Source organism: Thamnophis elegans, chromosome 15, assembly GCF_009769535.1.
Source record: "Thamnophis elegans isolate rThaEle1 chromosome 15, rThaEle1.pri, whole genome shotgun sequence".
NCBI lineage: Eukaryota > Metazoa > Chordata > Lepidosauria > Squamata > Colubridae > Thamnophis > Thamnophis elegans.
Genome location: NC_045555.1, coordinates 4,522,331 through 4,543,595, shown reverse-complemented (window position 1 = coordinate 4,543,595; position 21,265 = coordinate 4,522,331). Strand labels below are relative to the sequence as shown.

Below are 21,265 nucleotides of genomic sequence, written 5' to 3'. Positions count from 1 at the left end.
TACACTGAGAAGGAAAACACTCTCTAGTAATCACCTATGTATAGACTTGTGTGGACCTCCCATCAGAGCCTTAAAAGGGTTATACCATAGCTGCAATGAATCAACCTTTTTGTACAGTTTTCTAAAAATGCCCTAATTGATTCATGAGTATCGAGTCAAGTTTCAATACAAAGCTAGGCATTTATTAGGAGCATCCTAGGCAAGATCTTTTCACAATCAGGTCTAAGCTTTGTTTGGGTTACAGCTGAACTTTAACCCTGTTCCTTCCCTCCCCTGAGTCTGTGTCATAAATCACACTCCCCCAAGGAGGTGAACCCCTCCCAAGCCTGCTGCAGTAATCGGGGATCCGACTTCAGCCGACAGTATGCGTGGAATGCACTCCCCCCACTTCTCTCACTATGACAACGTTGGGAGTTGACACTTATTTCATCAGCCTTGCCTTCAGCTTACAAATTACAGCTTACAGACTTACATCAGCTGGCAGCTATTAAATCCTCAGGACCTTAGTGTGGTGACCAAAACTGGATGCAGTACTCTAGGTGTGCATTCATACTCCTATGCCCATCCTCCCTCTCAGTGGCCAGGGAGTCTCGCAGCCTTGGGGTTATCCATGAACTCACTCACCCCATCCTAAGAAAAATGCTAGCCTAACATCCTTTTTTGTGGGGGGGGGGGGGGTTGGAAACAGGAGAGTTTAAATGGATTTTTCTCGAAATCCTCATTTTCAAGATTTCTCCGCCTGCTTCCCTCCAGACCGCTGTCGGAAGTGCCAGTTCGGTGCCATCTGCGAGGCCGAGACGGGGAGGTGCGTGTGCCCCACCGAATGCGTCGCCTCCTCCCAGCTGGTTTGCGGAACTGACGGCAACACCTATGGGAGCGAGTGCGAACTCCACGTTCAGTCCTGCATCCAACAGGTCTCCATCGAGGTGGCAGCACAAGGCAGCTGCAGTAAGTTTTATTTCTCCCTAGGAGGCTCCTTCCAAAACTAGGCTGCCTTACATACACACACACACACACACACACACACACACACACACACACACACACCATTCTTGGGACGCCATTGGCATGTGCTTCCCCTCTCCTTGAAGTTTGCTTCCCCTCCAAACCAGCAGCTTAACAACTAAAATAACGGTGGGATCCTGGGGACTTCCCGGTGGTTTTCTGGCAGACGTTTCATTACCAAAGTTGATAACGTCATCAGGGTAGAGCATATTAGCAATAGCCCTTACAGTACACTTCCATTTCGCTTCACAGTGCTTTACAGCCCTCTCGTAAGTGGTTTACAGAGTCCGCCCTATTGCCCCCAACAACCTGGCTCCTCATTTTACTGACCTTGGAAGGTTGGGTTAACCTTGAGCTGGTCTGGATCGAACTGCTGGCAGTCGGCAGAGTCAGCATGCAATACTGCATTCTAGCCACTGGGCCATCACAGTGATGTGGCATGGCATAGGATAAGAATAAGAATAGAATAGTATCAAACAGAACAGAACAGAACTCAATGGAATGGAATGGAATAGAATAGCCCTTAAACTTATATAATGCTTTACAGTGCTTCCTCTAAGCGGTTTACAGAGTCAGCCTCTTGCCCCCAACAATCTGGATTATCATTTAACCCATCTCGGAAGGATGGAAGACTGAGTCAACCTCAAGCAGGTCAGGATTGAACTCCTGGAGTGAGCAGTGAGTTAACCTGCAGTACTGTCTTCTAACCACCATGCCACCATGGCTCTATATTAGCGTACCGGAGTGCACACTCTAGGCACACTATCGTGCCCCGCGCTGACGAGGTTACCTAGTTTGGTGACGAAACGTCTGCAAGAAAACCACATAACTCAGAGAGCACCAAGGACCCTCCACAGTTCAACACCAAGTTACAAATATTGTACGGAAATAACTTCCTGGGCTTCTACTCTTCCTTCTCTCCCGCTCTCTCTCTTTCCGCAGAAGCGTGTGGGGCTACAGTGTGTTCCTTCGGGGCAAAGTGTGTGGACGGGCAGTGCCTCTGCCCCCGTTGTGAGCAGCAGCCCTTGTCCCGCGTCTGTGGCAGCAATGGCATCACGTACAACAACGAGTGCGAACTGCGCCTGGCGGCTTGCCAGCAGAAGGAAGAAGTGGAGGTCGAGAAGAGGGGCCCGTGCGAAGACGGTGAGTCCTCCATGCTCAGCTGTCTCAACGCTGGTTCCTTTGTGACAGACAGTCCTCGGCTTACCAACCATTCGTTTAACGACAGTTCGAAGTTACAACAGCACTGAAAAAAAGCGACTTAATGGCCATTTTTCACACTTACAACCGTTGCAGCATCCCCATGATCACATGATCAAAATTCGGTTGCCTGCCGAACCGATTCATATTTCTGATGGGTTGCAGTGTCCCGGCGGGGGGGGGGGTGTCCCACGATCCCCTTTTGCGACGTTCGGATCAAGCAAAGTCAGTGGGGAAGGCAGATTTGCTTAACAAACCGTGTTGCTAACCTCACAACTGCAGCGATTCATTTGTGTCCCATATTTTTTGTGCACTATCACAATCCCACTACATATGTTTGTATGTCCCAGCCTCTTCCTTGAATGTTGTTGACATAAATTAAGTTCTAACCCATTTCTTAAATAAGATGCCTATCAGGTCCAGTTCTATTTTTTTTACCATTGGTCCATCCATCAGCGTCAAACATTGGTGATTATATTTCCTGCCTCTCCAAGGGTGTAAAGCTGGCACAAATATTTTTGATTTTTCCTGTGGGATTATATGGCACAAATATTTTTAATTTCCCTGTTATATCTTAAGATGTAGAGATGCTCAGTGCTTTCTGGTAGACAAGCTACATTAATTTTCCAAAAGGAGGAATTTACTCTCTTTTTTTTCCCCACGTTGAAAATTAAAATTAAATTGGAAACAACTTTTGGAAATCTTTTGATAATTTCTGAAGGCTTTGGTTATGCATCTCTGCTCTCCCAAGATAGCAATAGCAATAGTAGTTAGACTTATATACCGCTTCATAGGGCTTTCAGCCCTCTCTAAGCAGTTTACAGAGTCAGCATATTGCCCCCAACAATCCGGGTCCTCATTTTACCCACCTCGGAAGGATGGAAGGCTGAGTCAACCCTGAGCCGGTGAGATTTGAACAGCCGAACTGCAGAACTGCAGTCAGCTGAAGTAGCCTGCAGTGCTGCATTTAACCACTGCGCCACCTCGGTGTAGATGAGACGTCTAGGGCCTGGTTGTTTGGGGAGGGGGGCAAAGATAATCAAACTTGCTGATCGATGTGGCAAAGTCTTGGAAGGGGTGTGCTTTGTGTCGGCAGGAGATGGGCAAGTCAAAAGTCCTCTCCCTTGTCCTGGGTTCAAATGGCACATCTCGGTTTCCTAGCCCCTGACCTGAATTGGCAAGCATTGGGGAAGGGGGAGGTGGGGGCGGTACATGAGGACTTGCATTAAGGAGCTGAGACGAGGGGGGGAGGGAAGCAGCCTCTGCCTCTCTCCTTGAGTCCCTTCTTCCCTGCTGTGTCTGGGGCCGTCTCCTTCCCCTCCCCTCCCCTACGCTTTCCATCCCAGCCCCTTTGCTTCTTCCTTCCCATTGTCTCTTTAGCTGCCAGTAATGAAAGGCGATGGCTGGTAATAGGGCTCCACAAGGAGAGCGTTTCAGTGCTTTAATTTCACACTTCAGAGCATTGGAGGAGGTGAGAGGAAGGGAGGCTGGCAGTGTTCTCTGTGCCTCCCTTCTCTCTCCTTTCTTCCTTCTTTCCTTCCTCTCCCCTCCTCCTCTCTCTCTTCCTCCCTCCGTCTTCCTTTCCTTCTGTCCTCCCTCCCTCCCTTTTCTCTCTTCTTTCTTCACTTCTCCCCTTCCTTCTTTCCTTTCTCTTCTCTCCCTTCCTCCCTCCTTCCCCCACTAATTCCCCTTCTCTTCCCTCCCTCTTTTCCTTCCTCCCTGTCTTCCTTCCTTCCCTCCCTCTTTCCTCCCTCCCTTCTTTCCTTCCTTTCCTTCTATCCATTCTCCCTCCTTTCCTTTTCTCTCCTCTTCCTTCCTTTCTCTTCTCTTCCTCCCTCCCTCCTTTCCCCTCTCTCCTTTTCTCTTCTCTCCCTCTTTTCCTTCCTCCTTGTCTTCCTTCCTTCCCTCCCTCCCCCTTCCTTTCCTTCTAGCCTCCCTCCCTTCCTTTTCTCTTCTTCCTTCTCTCCTTCCTTTCTCTTCTCTCCTTTCCTCCCTACTTTCCACTCTCTCCTCTTCCCTCCCTCTTTTCCTTCCTGTTCCTTCCCTCCCTCCACCGCCTTTCCTATCCTCCCTCCCTCCCTTCCTTTTCTCTCTTCTTTCTTGGTTTCTCTCCTTCCTTCCTTCTCTCCTTCCTTTCTGTTCTCTCCTCTTCCCACCCTCTTTTCCCCCTCTCCTCTTCCCTCCCTCTTTTACTTCCTCCCTGTCTATTCCTTTCTTCACCTTCCCTCCCTCCCTTCCTCCTTCCTTTCCTTCTAACTCCCTTCTTTCTTCTCTTCTTTCTTTCTTTTCTCTCCCTTCCTTCTCTTCTCTCCCTCCCTCCCTCCCTGGTTAATCTCTAGAGGAGAGAAACCAACACAAAACCCCAGAAATGTTTCGAGACCAAGAAGTCACGCCAGAAAAAGCCAATGTTTCCTTCCACACTGTTACCAAGAAAGCCACACCTGAGATATCATACTGAAATAGAAAGAGAAGGATGGGCATTTACTTCATAGAAGGCCTTTTATTTTCTCCTCCAGATTCTGTAAATATTTGGCCTGCAAGTTCATTAAAGACACTTTTGTAGTTTCTGTGGGGCATCTACCGAGATGCATCTCTGTAGCTGCCAGGAATGGAACCCAAACCGGAGAGTCCCCCCAAAATGTTGATCATCAGGTCTAGAAACTTGACTTTTTTTCCTAGCAAGGGTTGGACTATCTCAACTTTGGTAGAGGGGATACGCAACCCTGGTGTTCTTCTCTCGTGCAGAGTGCGGCTCGGGTGATGGGTCTGGTTCCGGAGATGCCATCGAGTGCGAGAGAGACAGCTGCCGGAAGTACGGCGGTTCGTGGGATGAGGATGTGGAAGATGACCGCTGCGTGTGTGACTATACCTGTGGGACCGTGCCACAGAACTTGGTAAGAGGCGATTTTCCTTAGCAGCATCTGCATAAATTAGATATTTGATTTTTCTGCACAGAGTAAGAAGTTGGTCTAGACCAGAGGTCAGCAACCTGTGTGGCTCTGGAGCCGCATGTGGCTCTTTCATCCCTCTGCTGCGGCTTCCTGTCCCAAGTCAGCTACACACTTGATAGGGCTTTCGGTTAGGATAGGTAGAGGAAAAAGGAGGCCGCTCTGGGAGGAGACTCTATGGCGTGGGAACTGTGTCAGAGTTTGTTGCATACATTCAAATCCAGAAAGCACACAGACATAACTGATGCAGCTGGATTCATTAACTTCTTTATATACATAAGAATAGGTGAATAAATGTACAATACCAACAGGTGGTTCTTCCAAGTAAACACAAGGCAGGAGAGTTACAGGAGAGAAACACAAGCAGTTAGCTCCATTTCAGCAGACAAACCCAGACAGGCTGCTAGTTTACTTCTCAGAGCAGCAGACTGCTATCTTCAGTTTCTGTTTCAATTCTCTGCACAGACTCGGATCTGTTTTAGCTCCCATTTGGCTGACTTAGTTGCTATGCCTCTTCATTGGCTGACCTTGTTCCCATGTCTCTCCCAGTTATGAACATTTTAACAAACTGGAACTTCCAGCCGGCTCCAGAATTGAACAGAGGGCTTCCGGTTAGGAACTTTGTGGCTCTTCGTTTAAGGTTGCTGACCCTTGCTCTAGACTAGAGGTGTCCAACTTTAAGACTGTGGACTACAACTCCCAGAATTCCCCAGCCAGCCATGGCTGGCTGGGGAATTCTGGGAGTCGAAGCCCACAAGTTTTTTAAGAGTTGCCAGAGTTGAACTCTGCTGGATTTGATGTTTTCCAAAAACACTTTCTGATATTCTGGAGTTGCGAAGCTTTTGCAAAAGCTGAGTTAAATTCTCTGTTGTGTCTTTAATGCTTCTCTGCCCTCCGGGGTTCTTTTTTTTTTCTTTTCCTTTCCTGTTTCTCATTAATTTCCCTGGCATGCATTTGCATATTTTATGGACGGGAAAGTGGAAAGCGCAGGAACTCCGCGCATGTATGACATCCTGGATGCCGGCAGATGTGTTCTCCGAAGCAGGGCGATGGGAATGAAGGCTGCTTTTATTTTATTTTTATTTTATCTTTTTTCCTCTGATGCCAACAGATCGCAGGGCAGAATTCTCTAGGATGCCATCCAAACCTGCTTATTGACTTGCTAGGCTTAACCTAAATTGGAGCCTCGAATCTTGCAAGAAATAATTTTTTTTTCTCCCCGAAAGAGTCTTTAAGGCACCAGCTCGGATGGCGGTCAGCCTTTCTGAGTACGTAAAACGGTGCAGTTCAGATGCTCCCTTGGCGTAGAACTGCACCGAAGCCTGGACTACGCTGGTCCTCGGGGGTTTACACCGAGGCTCCTACCCATGAGTAGAGGCCTGCTCCCAAATGAGGTGCCGACCCTTCCAAGGGCTCTGTGCCAGAATTGGCATCCTGACCTTCGGCCTTGCTTTAGAAGAGAAGAGAAGAGAATAGGAGAGAATAGGAGAGAATAGGAGGAGAGAATGGAATAGAATAGGAGAGAATGGAATGGAATAGGAGAGAATGGAATAGAATAGGAGAGAATAGGAGAGAATAGGAGAGAATAGGAGAGAATGGAATAGAATAGGAGAGAATAGGAGAGAATAGAATAGGAGAGAATAGGAGAGAATAGGAGAGAATAGAATAGAATAGGAGAGAATAGAATAGAATAGAATAGAATAGGAGAGAATAGGAGAGAATAGAATGGAATAGGAGAGAATGGAATAGAATAGAATAGGAGAGAATAGGAGAGAATAGGAGAGAATAGGAGAGAATGGAATAGAATAGGAGAGAATAGAATGGAATAGGAGAGAATGGAATGGAATAGAATAGGAGAGAATAGAATAGAATAGAATAGGAGAGAATAGGAGAGAATGGAATAGAATAGGAGATAATAGAATGGAATAGGAGAGAATGGAATAGAATAGAATGGAATGGAATAGAATAGAATAGAATAGAATAGGAAAGAATGGAAGAGAAGAGAAGATAATAGAACAGGAGAATAGAATAGGAGAGAAGAGAATGGAAGAAAAGAGAATAGAATAGGAGAGAATGGAAGAGAAGAGAATAGCAGGAGAATAGAATAGGAGAGGAGAAGAGAAGAGAATGGAAGAGAAGAGAATAGGAGAGAATAGAATGGAATAGTAGAGAATAGAATAGGATAGAATAGAATAGAATAGAATAGAATAGGAGAGAATGGAAGAGAAGAGAAGATAATAGAACAGGAGAATAGAATAGGAGAGAAGAGAATGGAAGAAAAGAGAATAGAGGAGAGAATGGAATAGAAGATAATAGAACAGGAGAGAATAGAACAGGAGAGAATGGAATAGAAGAGAAGAGAATAGGAGGGAATAGAATAAAATGGGAGAGAATGGAATAGAAGAGGAGATAATAGAATAGGAGAGAATAGGAAATAACAGAATAGGAGACAATATAATAGAAATAGAATAGAATAGGAGAGAATGGGATAGGAAAGAATAGGAGAGAAGAGAAGAGAATAAGAGAGTTGGAAGGGACCTTGGAGGTCTTCTAGTCAACCCCCCTGCTCAGGCAGGAAACCCTACACCACTTCAGACAAATAGTTATCCAACATCTTCTTAAAAACTTCCAGAGTTGGAGCATTCACCAGTTCTGGAGGCAAGTTTCCCCCCTGGTTAATTGTCCTCACTGGCAGGAAATTTCTCCTCAGTTCTAAGTTGCTCCTCTCCTGCTTCTCTGCTGAATAAAACTCCCCGTTGGTGACAGGGAGGGCACCCGGCCTGTCAAACACTCAGGTCCATTCAGTTGCCCCGACTCCACCCTGCAAGGGATTATGGGGTAATTAAACCACAAAAAGGAGAGGAAAGGGGAAAGTTAACTGGGGAAACTTTGTCACAAATCTTTAGTTCTGGCTTTAATTCCCTGCAATTCACTTCTAACCGAGCTATTCCTTTCAGCAACAAATGGAGCCCAGGACCCTTTCAACTCGGGCGGTTCCGACATTCTGATTCTTTCCCTAACAAGACCCTCTCCTTTTTGTCCCCCCTGACGTAGGTGTGTGGGTCGGATGGAGTAGCCTACGCGAACGAGTGTGAACTTAAAAAATCCCGCTGTGAGAAACGGCAAGACGTTTACGTGGCAAGCCACGGACCCTGCCAAGGTAATTTCAGCCTGATGGGAAATAAAAGACATACTACAACCCAAAACTGCAGCCTTGCTGGGTTTCCTTGTTGATCTCCGGGTGCGCTTCAAGGTGCTAGTTGTCACCTACAAAGCCCTTCATGGTATTGGATCTGGGTACTTGAGAGACCGCCTACTGCCAATTACCTCCACTAGGCCAATAAGATCCCATAGATTAGGCCTCCTCCGAATTCCATCAGCCGGTCAATGTCGACTGGCAACTACCCGGAGGAGAGCCTTCTTGGTGGCTGCTCCGACCCTATGGAACGAATCTCCCCGTGGAGATTCGTACCCTCACCACCCTTCAGACCTTCCGCAGTAGCCCTTAAAACCTGGCTGTCCCGACAGGCCTGGGGCTAAAGACTTCAACCCCACCCGAATAGTATGACTGTTGTGCTTTTTAATGATGTATTGTCTTCATGTGTATAACTTGTTTTGTACTTCCCTTCCCCTGAATTGTGAGAGCCGCCCTGAGTCCCCTCAGGGAAAAGGGTGGCATACAAATAAAGTTAAATCCAAATCCAAATCCAATTCCTTCTTGGCTCGAAGGAAGGGAATCAACCCTGAGTGTTCTTTGCAAGGTATCGTGGCTCTCCAGCGGCCAACGAATCTGGCAGTAGATTCGGACAGTGAGGAGGTTGGGGAGGAAGATGGGCCAGTCCTGGAGTCTGGGGAAGGCTCTGATGAGGGCTCTGTGTCAGAGGCAGAGAGGGGGCCAGGGCCGTCTGACAGTTATCAGCTGCCTTCAGAGTCGGAGATCAGTGGGGCAGAGGAACAGGTGGAGCCTGTTCCTAGTGTGCGCATGTGCAGAGCTGCCAGGATAAGGGAACAGCTAAAGAACAGGGGTTGACTTGGGAGTAAGGCCACAGGTGGATGGTGAATGGCCCCTCCCAGAGGGAATAAAAGAGGAGCGAAAAGGGAGTGGAGTTTGCAGGAGACACTTAGTTCGCTTAATTGGTTCCTTATTCTCCAAGGCTCCTTGCCAAGTTCTGCATATATCGGCCTGGCAGCTCTCCAAGCCAGATAAGGTCTGTGACCGTAAATCCTCCCTCGAAAGACTTTGCTGGATGTGGATGAGCAGAATTCACAGTCCATTAATAAAAGGGTTTTTTGTCGGGACCAGGAGTTGGCTTCAGGCTCTTGGGAAGCCTCGCTCAGAACAATTACAGAGAGTGGGGAGCACAGCACAAAACATTGTGGGCTGTCCCCTGATACCACTAGACAACATCGCTAGAGCTCGGTGCCTTAGAAGAGTGAGGAAAATCCTCAGGGGTGACTCACACCCTGGTTAGCCCTTCTTTATTCTCCTACCATCTGGAAGGAGATGTAGAAGGCTAGGCAGCCGCACAAACAGATTTTATCCGTGGGCTGCCAGACCCCTGAATGGAAAAAAATCACCCTACAGCAACATCGTACGATGGGGCGGCACAGCTGCTAAGACGCTGAGCTTGTCGATCAGAAAGGTCGGCAGTTCGGCGGTTCGATTCCCCAGCGCCGCGTAACGGAGTGAGCTCCCGTGACTTGTCCCAGCTTCTGCCAACCTAGCCGTTCGAAAGCACGTTAAAAAATGCAAGTAAAAAAATAGGAGCCACCTTTGGTGGGAAGGGAACAGCGTTCCGTGCGCCTTCGGGCGTTGAGTCATGCCGGCTACATGACCACGGAGATGTCTTTGGACAGCGCTGGCTCTTCGGCTTTGAAACAGAGATGAGCACCGCCCCCTAGAGTCGGGAACGACTAGCACCTTTATCTAACTTATGTCTGATTGACTTGCGTGGCTGGTGCAATATGCAATTAGTTCCCATGGTGCAATAGGATTGGGTGTTTGTTAGCAGCATTCATTGGAGATTTTTTTTGTCTTTCACTGTGAGTTGTATTGTGTTGGATGGAGTGCACGAAAGGAGTACACCTATTGTACTCTGACAATAAAGGTTTTGAATTGAATTGGGCCACCTAAGGAGAAGAGAAAACTTCTTGGAGATGTTGGGGAAAGACGGATGGCGAAAGTAGAAGGGAATGGCAGAGGATGGGATGGTCCGATGGTGTCGTTGAGGCAATAGACATGAGATTGGGTAGCCTCAGGGAGGGGGTAGAAGACAGGAGGGGGGGGGGGCTGGCATGATCCATGTGTCAGGCCTGCAGCCATCTTTTCTTTTGGCTCTTTGGCCTGCCACATTTTTTATTCTTCTGTTATGCATTTTCTATTGTAGGAAAATGGGAGGGGGGATTGCATGGAGTTAGATGCGATGTAGCCATAACAACATTCTTTCTAGAAAGCCAAGGTCATCCTTTGTCTCAGTACCTCTGCACCTGACCGGAAGTGGATGGGTGGAAGCTGCCAGGACAGCAGTGGAAAGTTGGACCGTGGGATGGACTTGTGTGTGGGGGGGGGGGCAGGATCTTGAACTTTCAACTGGGTGGGGGAAACCGGGAAGCTTTCAGATTCGGGTTTTCCCAGATGTGCCAACATGGCTCTCTTCATCAATTGGAACTTTGAGCAATGCTTTGCCTCGGATTCGGATTTACTTTTGAATGCTATTTGTAACCCCGACATTAATGTGAACACCATGGGGGTCGCGGAACAATTTTAGCAACTGAACAACAGCGAAGGGCTCGTAGCTGCTTGCCATTAAAAACGGGATTTTTAATTTTCCTTCCAGGAGTCCCCACGCTTCCGTCTTCCTCGCCAGAACTCCTTCACTGTAGCAAAACCGTTTACGGCTGCTGCCCAGACAACGTGACTTTGGCGCTTGGAGTGGGGTCGGCCGGATGCCCCAGTAAGTTGATGCCCCTCTTTGGTGGAGGGAGGGGAGGGCTTCAACGAGGCTTTTAAAAGGGGAGCTCAGGGTGGAGGGAAGACCCTTTTCCCGGGCACACTTCGGGAAGGGGGGGGGGATCCAGGGGAAATCACGCTCCCCTACTCCCAATCTGTTCTGCCTTTTCCCTCGCCGCCATCCACAGCCCAGCCATGCAGGGTTTATTAAATTTTTATGGAATAATTAGCCGGAGCCATCTTGTTCGCCTTAACGAGACGGGGGGGGGGAAGAGTTCGGTGGCATTTTAAGCAGCTGAGGCCAAGGGCCAGCTGGTTAGCGGGCGTCCATTAAGGGCGGCGGGCGGGAATGCGACCGGCCTTGTTTGCGGTTCACTAGCGGCCTGTCGTGCACGAGGTCACTTATTCCATAGTGGCCGTGTTCCAAAAGCGGCTTTTAATGGCTCCGTGGCTCTTGACCCAGAGAGCGGTTTAGAATCCGCAAAAATGGCATGTTCTCCCTCCCGGGGTCGCCGTGATAATTGAAGCTGTGAAGTCGTTCAGATGCTCAGCTGGAAATTTGAAATCTCACGTCTGCCTAGCAATGCTTGGGGAAGGTGGGGAAGGGCTTGGGGGGAGGGGTCTCGCTCAGCCTGAAGACCCCCTCCCTCCTTCCCCACCAGGCCTGGGGCAATGCTTTTATTTTGACAGCCCCGAATAAGCCGTTGGTTTATTCAATTCATTTGCGGGGAGAGGGTGTGTGTGACCTGACTCCCATCTGTGGAAATCCCCGTAAAGCTAAATTTTGGCTGTCCTTGACAAGGGGTTCGCTGCTGGGGGTTTGCACGGGCTCGGGCGATCCTCTAGCTACGATTCTGCTCAGTTTGGCGAACCCCCCCCTCCAAAAAAATGCTACCCCTGGCTGGCCACACCCACCCCTCCCTCCCAGGGGTGGGTTCTGAGAGAGACTACTATCGCTTTGCTCAGAGGTGCTTCGCGTCCGTGTGCCCTTGATGCATGCATGTGCAGTACAACTAAAATTGCTCTGCGCATGCGCAGAAGCCAAAAACAAGATGGCGGCACCATAGGCGCCACTGGGTGAACTGGTTCAGGGGCGGGCCAGGTGTGAGTCACTGCCAGTTCCAGCGACCCAGTCCGCCATCTCTCCGAACCTGTAAGAACCCACCACTGCTCCCTCCCCTCCCAGGAGTCTCCACCCAACCCGTTCATCGTGCCAGGTGAGTGCAGGACCCGCACAGAGGCTTGGGAGTAACGGAACTACCGGAGGTTCCGGAAATCCAAAAATGGGCCTCCGGAGCCCAGGGAAAGCAGTTTTCCTCCTCCCAGAGACTTAAAGGGAAGTCTCCAGAGCCGGGGGAGGGTGTAAAATGCCCCTCTCCAGTGGTGCAGGAAGCCAACTAGAACATGCCCACCATAGCCACGCCCAAACAGCAATGGAGCCGCGAACCCATTGAAGCCCGCCCCTGGTCGCCGTAGATTCCCCCCCTTCCCCTGCCAGAGATTATTCTGGGAAGTTTCCAAGAGTTGCCATTTGGGCTGTGTTACAACCAATCACACCGCCCAGTTGAAATTTAAGCATCCCCTTCTGCCACATCGTCATGAGGACTAGAAACCTGAGCTGTGCTGTTTACAGGCGGAGTTAATCGTCACCGGGCTAGGTGGCCAATTAAATCAATGGAATAGCTTGTTGGTGTTCCATCATTGGGAAGTTTTCAAAAATAGACAATTGTTTGACCGGGTATGGCTTATGGTTTACCATTAGACTAGAACTGTGATGGCAAACCTATGGCACGCATGCCAGAAGTGGCACCCAGAGCCCTCTCTGTGGGCACATCTGCCATCGCCAGCTGCTCTTCTGTTTATTTGCATGCCGGCCAGCTGGTCTTCGCGGGCACTGGAGCGCCTGAAAACAGCCCGAAAAATAGAGAAAAAAACGGCTATTTTCAGGGTCCTTTCAGGCTGATTTTTGCGCCGTTGCCAGCTACTCTTCTGATTTCGGACACACACAGGAACACTGGCCAGCTGGACTTGGATGCTGGAAGCACCGAAAAATGGCCCAAACCCAGGCCGTTTTCCAGGCTGTTTCCGGGTCATTTCCAGGCTGTTTTGAACAGTCCTCTCTTGACAGGGCGAGAGATAATCACACCACCTGTCTCCGGTTTACAACACAGTCCTTTCGGCTGTTCCAAGAAGGCTCCACACCCATTTGCACTATCCAAGAGACCCTGGGGGCACAGATAAACCTCCAAGCGGCCTCAACAACTCAAGAGGGCGTGCAAGGAATGTAAATCCTCCCATTCCCCAACATTCCGCCAGAACTGAAGAAGCTTCTTGGATGAGAAGCGAAACCCCTTCAAGGAAAACAAATAAAGGAAATCCAGTTACCGCTTGGAAAAGCACCTTTGGGTTAGGCTAGAAGACCTTTGAGGTCCCTTCCAGCTCTAGGATTGTCCGTTCTGTGTAGCTCACCTGTGAAGAAGCTTCACTGCCACTGTTGGGAAACCCGTCCGAGGGGCCGCGGGCTTTTCTACTAAACCAGCTGGTAGAGCTTAATCATGTTCTGCCTCATAGGCACTTGCCACTGCAACCCCTATGGCTCCTACGGAGGGAGCTGCGATCCCAGCACAGGCCAGTGCTCCTGCAAACCCGGGGTCGGGGGATTGAAATGTGACCGCTGCGAACCCGGGTTCTGGAACTTCCGTGGCATCGTCACGGACAACAAGAGCGGCTGCACCCGTGAGTACCTCTGGTTGCCACCTGGGTGGGAAAACGTTGGGGGTGGTAAAGCCTATTTCATCTCTCCCATTCAGGGTAGGAGACGAGCAGGCAGAGTGGGAGGTGGTGGAGTTAAGCGGGTATCTAGCCTAGAATCTTTAAATTGTCACAAACGTCTCAGTCCAATTTCTCTTGAACTCCATTGATTCTGCTCTAGTGCCACGTATGGGCTGAGCAATAAGTCTTATCGACAACTTAACAGGGGCGCGGCGGGTCAGTGGCTGAGACGCTGAGCTTGTCGATCAGAAAGTTCGGCAGTTCGGCGGTTCGAATCCCTAGCCCCACATAACGGAGGGAGCTCCCGTGGCTTGTCCCAGCTTCTGCCAACCGAGCAGTTCGAAAGCACGTAAAAAATGCAAGTAGAAAAATAGGGACCACCTTTAGCGGGAAGGGAATATCGTTCCGTGCTGAGGGGCCACAACACTCAGGAGGGCCGCGTACGGGCCCCCTGGGCTCCATTTTCGCTGGGTGAGACTGTCCCAGCCGAAAATGGGGTCTGGGACGCCCCCCGAGGTCAAAACCAACCCTGATGTGGCCCCCAATGAAATCGAGTTTGACACCCCTGTTCTAAAAAAAAAGTTTGGGGTACGGAGGGTGAGAATCAGACTCAGTTTAAGGAAAACGCTTCCGAGTCTCAGATGAGATTAGCTTTTGATTATTATTTTTTTATTCCTTCCTGGGCCTGATAGCAGAACAAATGAGGCTCCGTTTTCTCATTGTCTCCGTCCTGCCTGCGGGGCAGAGAGCATGGATGGAGGCGCGATGTGGAAATGAGTTCTCACCCGCCATCCTCCAGTCTCCCGGGCTCCCGAGCGGGAGGTCAGTTCGCACACGCGGCACCTGCCAGAGAAGTCATTATCAAACAGATGATAACCAGGAGCCCATTTTCAAAAGATCAGACATTGGTGGGGGTGGCGGTGTTTGAATATCCGGCTGCGTGTTTTTTAATTGAAAGCCGCGGCAAAGTTAATATTTATTAAAAACAAACCCAGAGCTGGCCGGCGGACAGAGAAACCTCAAAACCCTGGGATAAAATCGGCAGAGAAGTCCGATCGTGATTCCACCGCGGTTTAGTCCGTGGGAGATTTCGACTCCAGATAATCCTCATCATTTAGTTTTTTAAAAAATGTTTTTATTCCCGGCACGTTTTCAGTTTTATGACAGTCCGTCTCATTCCTTTTCCTTCCCTTCTCCTTTTCCCTTTCCTTCCCTCTTTCCTTCTCTCTCACCTCTCTCCTTCCCTCTCCTCCCTTTTCCTCTCCCCTCTCATCTCCTTCACTTCCCTCTCTTCTACTTCTCTCCTCCCCTCTGCTTTTCCTTCTCCTCTCCTCTTCTCCACTTTCCTCTCCTTCTCTTTCTTCTACTTCTCCCCTCCACTTCCCTCTCTCCTTTCCCCTCCTCTCCTCTTCTCCACTTTCCTCTCCTTCTCTTTCTTCTACTTCTCCCCTCCACTTCCCTCTCTCCTTTCCCCTCTCCTCTCCTCTTCTCCACTTCCCTCTCCTTCCCTTTCTTCTACTTCCCTCCACTTCCCTCTCTCATTTCCCCTCTCCTCTCCTCTTCTCCACTTCCCTCTCCTTCTCTTTCTTCTACTTCTCCTCTCCACTTCCCTCTCTCCTTTCCCCTCCTCTCCTCTTCTCCACTTCCCTCTCCTTCTCTTTCTTCTACTTCTCCCCTCCACTTCCGTCTCTCCTTTCCCCTCTCCTCTCCTCTTCTCCACTTCCCTCTCCTTCTCTTTCTTCTACTTCTCCCCTCCACTTCCCTCTCTCCTTTCCCCTCCTCTCATCTTCTCCACTTCCCTCTCCTTTCCTTTCTTCTACCTCTCCCCTCCACTTCCCTCTCTCGTTTCCCCTCCTCTCCTCTTCTCCACTTCCCTTTCCTTCTCTTTCTTCTATTCTCCCCTCCCCTCTCCTTTCTCCTCTTCTCTCCTCTTCTCCACTTCCCTCTCCTTCTCTTTCTTCTACTTCCCTCCACTCCCTCCACTTCCCTCTCTCATTTCCCCTCTCCTCTCCTCCACTTCCCTCTCCTTCTCTTTCTTCTATTCTCCCCTCCCCTCTCCTTTCTCCTCTTCTCTTCTCCACTTCCCTCTCCTTCTCTTTCTTCTACTTCCCTCCACTTCCCTCTCTCCTCTCTCCTCTCCTCTCCTCTTCTCCACTTCCCTCTCCTTCTCTTTCTTCTATTCTCCCCTCCCCTCTCCTTTCTCCTCTTCTCTTCTCCACTTCCCTCTCCTTCTCTTTCTTCTACTTACCTCCACTTCCCTCTCTCCTCTCCTCTCCTCTTCTCCACTTCCCTCTCCTTCTCTTTCTTCTATTCTCCCCTCCCCTCTCCTTTCTCCTCTTCTCTTCTCCACTTCCCTCTCCTTCTCTTTCTTCTACTTCCCTCCACTTCCCTCTCTCCTCTCTCCTCTCCTCTCCTCTTCTCCACTTCCCTCTCCTTCTCTTTCTTCTATTCTCCCCTCCCCTCTCTTTTCTCCTCTTCTCTTCTCCACTTCCCTCTCCTTCTCTTTCTTCTACTTCCCTCCACTTCCCTCTCTCCTCTCTCCTCTCCTCTCCTCTTCTCCACTTCCCTCTCCTTCTCTTTCTTCTATTCTCCCCTCCCCTCTCCTTTCTCCTCTTCTCTTCTCCACTTCCCTCTCCTTCTCTTTCTTCTACTTCCCTCACTTCCCTCCACTTCCCTCTCTCATTTCCCCTCTCCTCTCCTCTCCTCTTCTCCACTTCCCTCTCCTTCTCTTTCTTCTACTTCTCCCCTCCACTTCCCTCTCTCCTCTCTCCTCTCCTCTTCTCCACTTCCCTCTCCTTTCCTTTCTTCTACCTCTCCCCTCCACTTCCCTCTCTCGTTTCCCCTTTTCTACATCCTTCTTCTTCTGTCTCCTTCCTTCTCGTTTTCCCTCAGCCTTTCTCCCCACCTCTCCTTTCCTCCACTCCCCTCCACTCCCCTCTCTCCCTTCATCTCTCCGCTTCTTTTTCCTTCCATCTTTTTCTTTTCCTTGTGTATAAATTTCCATTTCCCTACAAAGTTCAGTATTTTTCCAGGTCCCGTGTCTTTTTCAAATATAACTATACATTTCATTGAAATTACATTAGAAGAAAACAAATATCTACATGAACAGCGTGTTGATAGCAGTAATGATCATTATTATAGTAACATATTGATAGTATGCATTCTTCATATTGATAATTTTTCATTCTTTAATTAATCATTAACCTTTTAAATTTCTGTCTTTTGCTTCTATTATTTAACTATTGATAGAGACATACTGTCAACTTTCAATTTCTAATCGACTTAATACTTGAATGTTGTAATATAGAGATATACGTAGTGATATTTTCATGCAATGGGTGGAAACTAATCAAGGAGAGAAGCAACTTAGAATTAAGGAGAAATTTCCTGACAGTTAGAACAATTAATCGGTGGAACAGAAGTTGCCTCCAGAAGTTGTGAATGCCCCAACACTGGAAGTCTTTAAGAAGATGTTGGATTTGTCTGAAATGGTATAGGGTTTTCTGCCTAGGCAGGGGGTTGGACTAGAAGACCTCCAAGGTCCCTTCCAACTCTGCTATTGTATTGTATTGTATTTTCCCCATTTCCCAGTTCTACTTTTAATGACCTTATAATCCCTTGCGGGGTGGAGTCTGCTCAACTGAATGGAGCTGGGTATTTAGTGGCCGGATGCCTTTCTTGTCGCCAATGAGGAGTTTTGTTCAGCAGATAGATTCTCATTGTGCCCAGAGAGAGAGATATTTGCCTCTACCTAGGATCGAACTTACAGCCTCCTGATTGTGAGGCGAAATCTCCCCTTCTAAGACCACTCGATTTTGACTCCAGATGTTGGAGGGAAATGCCCTGATGTCTTTCCAGGTGTTAGCTACCCCCAGTTTTTTTTTTCCTCGGTGTTGAAAAGATCTCCGAGACAAACCCAGCAATTGTTTCCAGATGTTAGCAGTTTAACGGCGGACTTCGCCGTGCTCTTTGCCAGATGTTAGCGGGAGTCCCCATGAGAAGGGAGTTTTTAAATTCCTTCTAGATGTTAACAGAAGCTCCAAATTTAAACCTGCTGGCGGTTTCCTACTACAGGAAGCATCCTTATCTCATCCTTCTAGAACAACAGGCCTTAGCTCAAAGCTGCAGAAATGGTTCTTCCCCCCCCCCCTCTTTTGCTTTTAAAGTTCAAAACATTTAGTTTTGATTATGTTCGTTCACTTCTGGGCCTGGCACCGCGCAAAAGTCCTTGGAGAATTTGTGGTTCCAAAAACCGAAACAAGAACAGGAGATAGTTGAGGTCTAATTTAAGAACTCCTTCGAGGGATGGGGACTTTTAGGATTTGAACCTCTGTTCGGTTTGCTTCTGAGTAAAACATAGTGGGGTTCCTGGTGCCCGTCTTAGTGGTTATCGCTTGCTCGTGACCACTTCCTTCATTGATAACATCACAAACTTTATTGTTGTGGCCCACCAGCGGCTAGCAGAACTGGTGGCAGACTCAGTGAGGAGGTTGGGAAGGAACTTGGGCCAGTCCTGGAGTCTGGGGAAGGCTCGGATGAGGGCTCTGTGTCAGAGGCAGAGAGGGGGCCAGGGCCGTCTGACAGTTATCAGCTGCCTTCGGAGTCGGACATCAGTGGGGCAGAGGAACAGCTGGAGCCTGTTCTCAGTGTGCGGATGCACAGGGGAAGGGAACAGTTAAGGAACAAGGGCCGACTCTGGAGTAAAGGCACAGGTTGACAGTGAATGGCCCCTCCCATAGGGAATAAAAGATGAGCGAATGTGGAGTGGAGTTTGCAGGAGACAGTTAGTTCATTTTATTAGGATGAAGATGCGTCCCTGACTTCTTGCCAAGGAATTGCTGCTACAGCTTGGTGTTTAGAAGATATCGGCTTGGCAGCTCTCCAAGCCTGATAAGGTCTGTGGTTGTAAATTCACCTTTGAAAGACCGTTTGTCGGGACTTGGCTGGATGTGAATGAAAGGAATTCACCTTAGCATAATAAAAAGGCGTTTTGTTGGGACAAGGAGCGTGCTGCGTGATTTGGGGAAGCCTAGCTCACAACATTTATTTTTGACAAGTGCCGTAGTAGAATTTGACTTTTTTTAAATGCAGGAACATAAGCTGTTGAGATTATCCATGTCAGGGCACAAAGGATGAGAATGACAGATAGTCCTTACACTTACTCATTTAGTGACCACCCAAAGTTCCAACAGCACTGAAGGAAGTGACTTATGACCGTTTTTTCACACCTAACAACCTTTGCAGGATCCCTGGAGTCACGTGATCAAAATCCAGACACTTCCCCGGGTAATAAACCCAATCGGGCTTTTGAGCACAGGCACTAAAATGAGGCCTCCCCTGAAAATAAGACCTCCCTGAAAATATTGTGACACAGCAGCTGCCATGAGGTAACCACGCTTGCCGCCTCCTGCACCTCAAAAATAATAAGACCTCACCGAAAATAAGTCCAAGAGCTTATTTCGGGGGTCAAAAGAAAATAAGACTTTGTCACTTCAAAATATAATCACCTCAAAATATAACTTACCTCAAAAATAATAAGACCTCCCCAAAAATAAGGTGAAGCGCTTATTTCAGGGGTGAAAAGAAAATAAGACCCTGTCACCTCAAAATAGAATCACCTCAAAATATAACCTACCTCAAAAATAATAAGGCCTCCCCGAAAATAAGGCCAAGCGCTTATTTCGGGGTGTCAAAACAAAATAAGACCCTGTCGCCTCAAAATATAATCACCTCAAAATATAACCCACCTCAAAAATAATAAGGCTTCCCCGAAAATAAGGCCAAGCGCTTATTTCGGGGGTCAAAAGAAAATAAGACCCTGTCGCCTCAAAATATAATCACCTCAAAATATAACCCACCTCAAAAAAAATAAGACCTCCCTGAAAATAAGGCCAAGCGCTTATTTCAGGAGTCAAAAGAAAATAAGACCCTGTCACCTCAAAATATAATCACCTCAAAATATAACCCACCTCAAAAAAAATAAGGCTTCCCCGAAAATAAGGCCAAGCGCTTATTTCAGGGGTCAAAAGAAAATAAGACCCTGTTACCTCAAAATATAATCACCTCAAAATATAACCCACCTCAAAAAAATAAGACCTCCCCGAAAATAAGGCCAAGCGCTTATTTCGGGGGTCAAAAGAAAGTAAGACCCTGTCGCCTCAAAATATAATCACCTCAAAATATAACCTACCTCAAAAATAATAAGGCTTCCCCGAAAATAAGGCCAAGCACTTATTTCGGGGTTCAAAAGAAAATAAGACCCTGTTACCTCAAAATATAATCACCTCAAAATATAACCCACCTCAAAAAAAATAAGACCTCCCCGAAAATAAGGCCAAGCGCTTATTTCAGGAGTCAAAAGAAAATAAGACCCTGTCACCTCAAAATATAATCACCTCAAAATATAACCCACCTCAAAAAAAATAAGGCTTCCCCGAAAATAAGGCCAAGCGCTTATTTCAGGGGTCAAAAGAAAATAAGACCCTGTTACCTCAAAATATAATCACCTCAAAATATAACCCACCTCAAAAAAAATAAGACCTCCCCGAAAATAAGGCCAAGCGCTTATTTCGGGGGTCAAAAGAAAGTAAGACCCTGTCACCTCAAAATAGAATCACCTCAAAATATAACCTACCTCAAAAATAATAAGGCCTCCCCGAAAATAAGGCCAAGCGCTTATTTCGGGGTTTCAAAACAAAATAAGACCCTGTCTCCTCAAAATATAATCACCTCAAAATATAACCTACCTCAAAAATAATAAGGCTTCCCCGAAAATAAGGCCAAGCGCTTATTTCGGGGGTCAAAAGAAAATAAGAACCTGTCTTATTTTCGGGAAAACACGGTAAATCCAGGGAGAGGAAAATATTCTTTTTTTAAAGATTGTGAAGGCTGACTCTGAATTTTTGATTTGTTTTAAATTAATGAAATCAAAGCCACCCACACAGCTTGCTAACAGCACCTGGCTCATATTTTTGAGGTGCTAAAAAGATACACAGGAATTCTTCGCACCGAGAGCTAGTCCAATCGTCCCTCGGCTGACATTGTTCTCCTTCCCAGCCATGCTTCCTTTCTCTTCTTCTTTCACCCTTTTTCTTTTTCTATATTTGGTGCCTCACATTGTATCTTCTCTGTCGCAATCATTGGAACAGCTTGCCTCCCCAAATTGAGGAGCCAGATTGTTGGGAGCAATAGGGCTAACTCTGTAGACTGCTTAGAGATGGCTGTAGAGTACTGTGAAGCAGTATATAAATCTTAAGTACCATTGTGATTGATAGATGATGAATGGATGGATGGATGGATGGATGGATGGATGGACTGGACTGGACTGGATGGATGGATGGATAGGTAGACGGATGGATGGATGGATGGACGGATGGAGGCAATGGATGGA

The 21,265-nt window shown here is 47.9% G+C and overlaps 1 protein-coding gene across 1 annotated transcript in view; it reads left to right on the top strand.

Annotated features, from left to right (window-relative positions):
* Window positions 1-21,265, top strand: part of AGRN (agrin) — a 99,279-nt gene that overhangs the window by 20,411 nt on the left and 57,603 nt on the right. Inside the window, exons 6-11 of the mRNA XM_032232197.1 lie at window positions 754-948; window positions 1,948-2,148; window positions 4,951-5,099; window positions 8,208-8,313; window positions 10,991-11,107; window positions 13,675-13,839. Of these exons, the coding sequence (XP_032088088.1) occupies window positions 754-948; window positions 1,948-2,148; window positions 4,951-5,099; window positions 8,208-8,313; window positions 10,991-11,107; window positions 13,675-13,839 (933 nt within the window). The remainder of the gene's footprint in view (window positions 1-753; window positions 949-1,947; window positions 2,149-4,950; window positions 5,100-8,207; window positions 8,314-10,990; window positions 11,108-13,674; window positions 13,840-21,265) is intronic.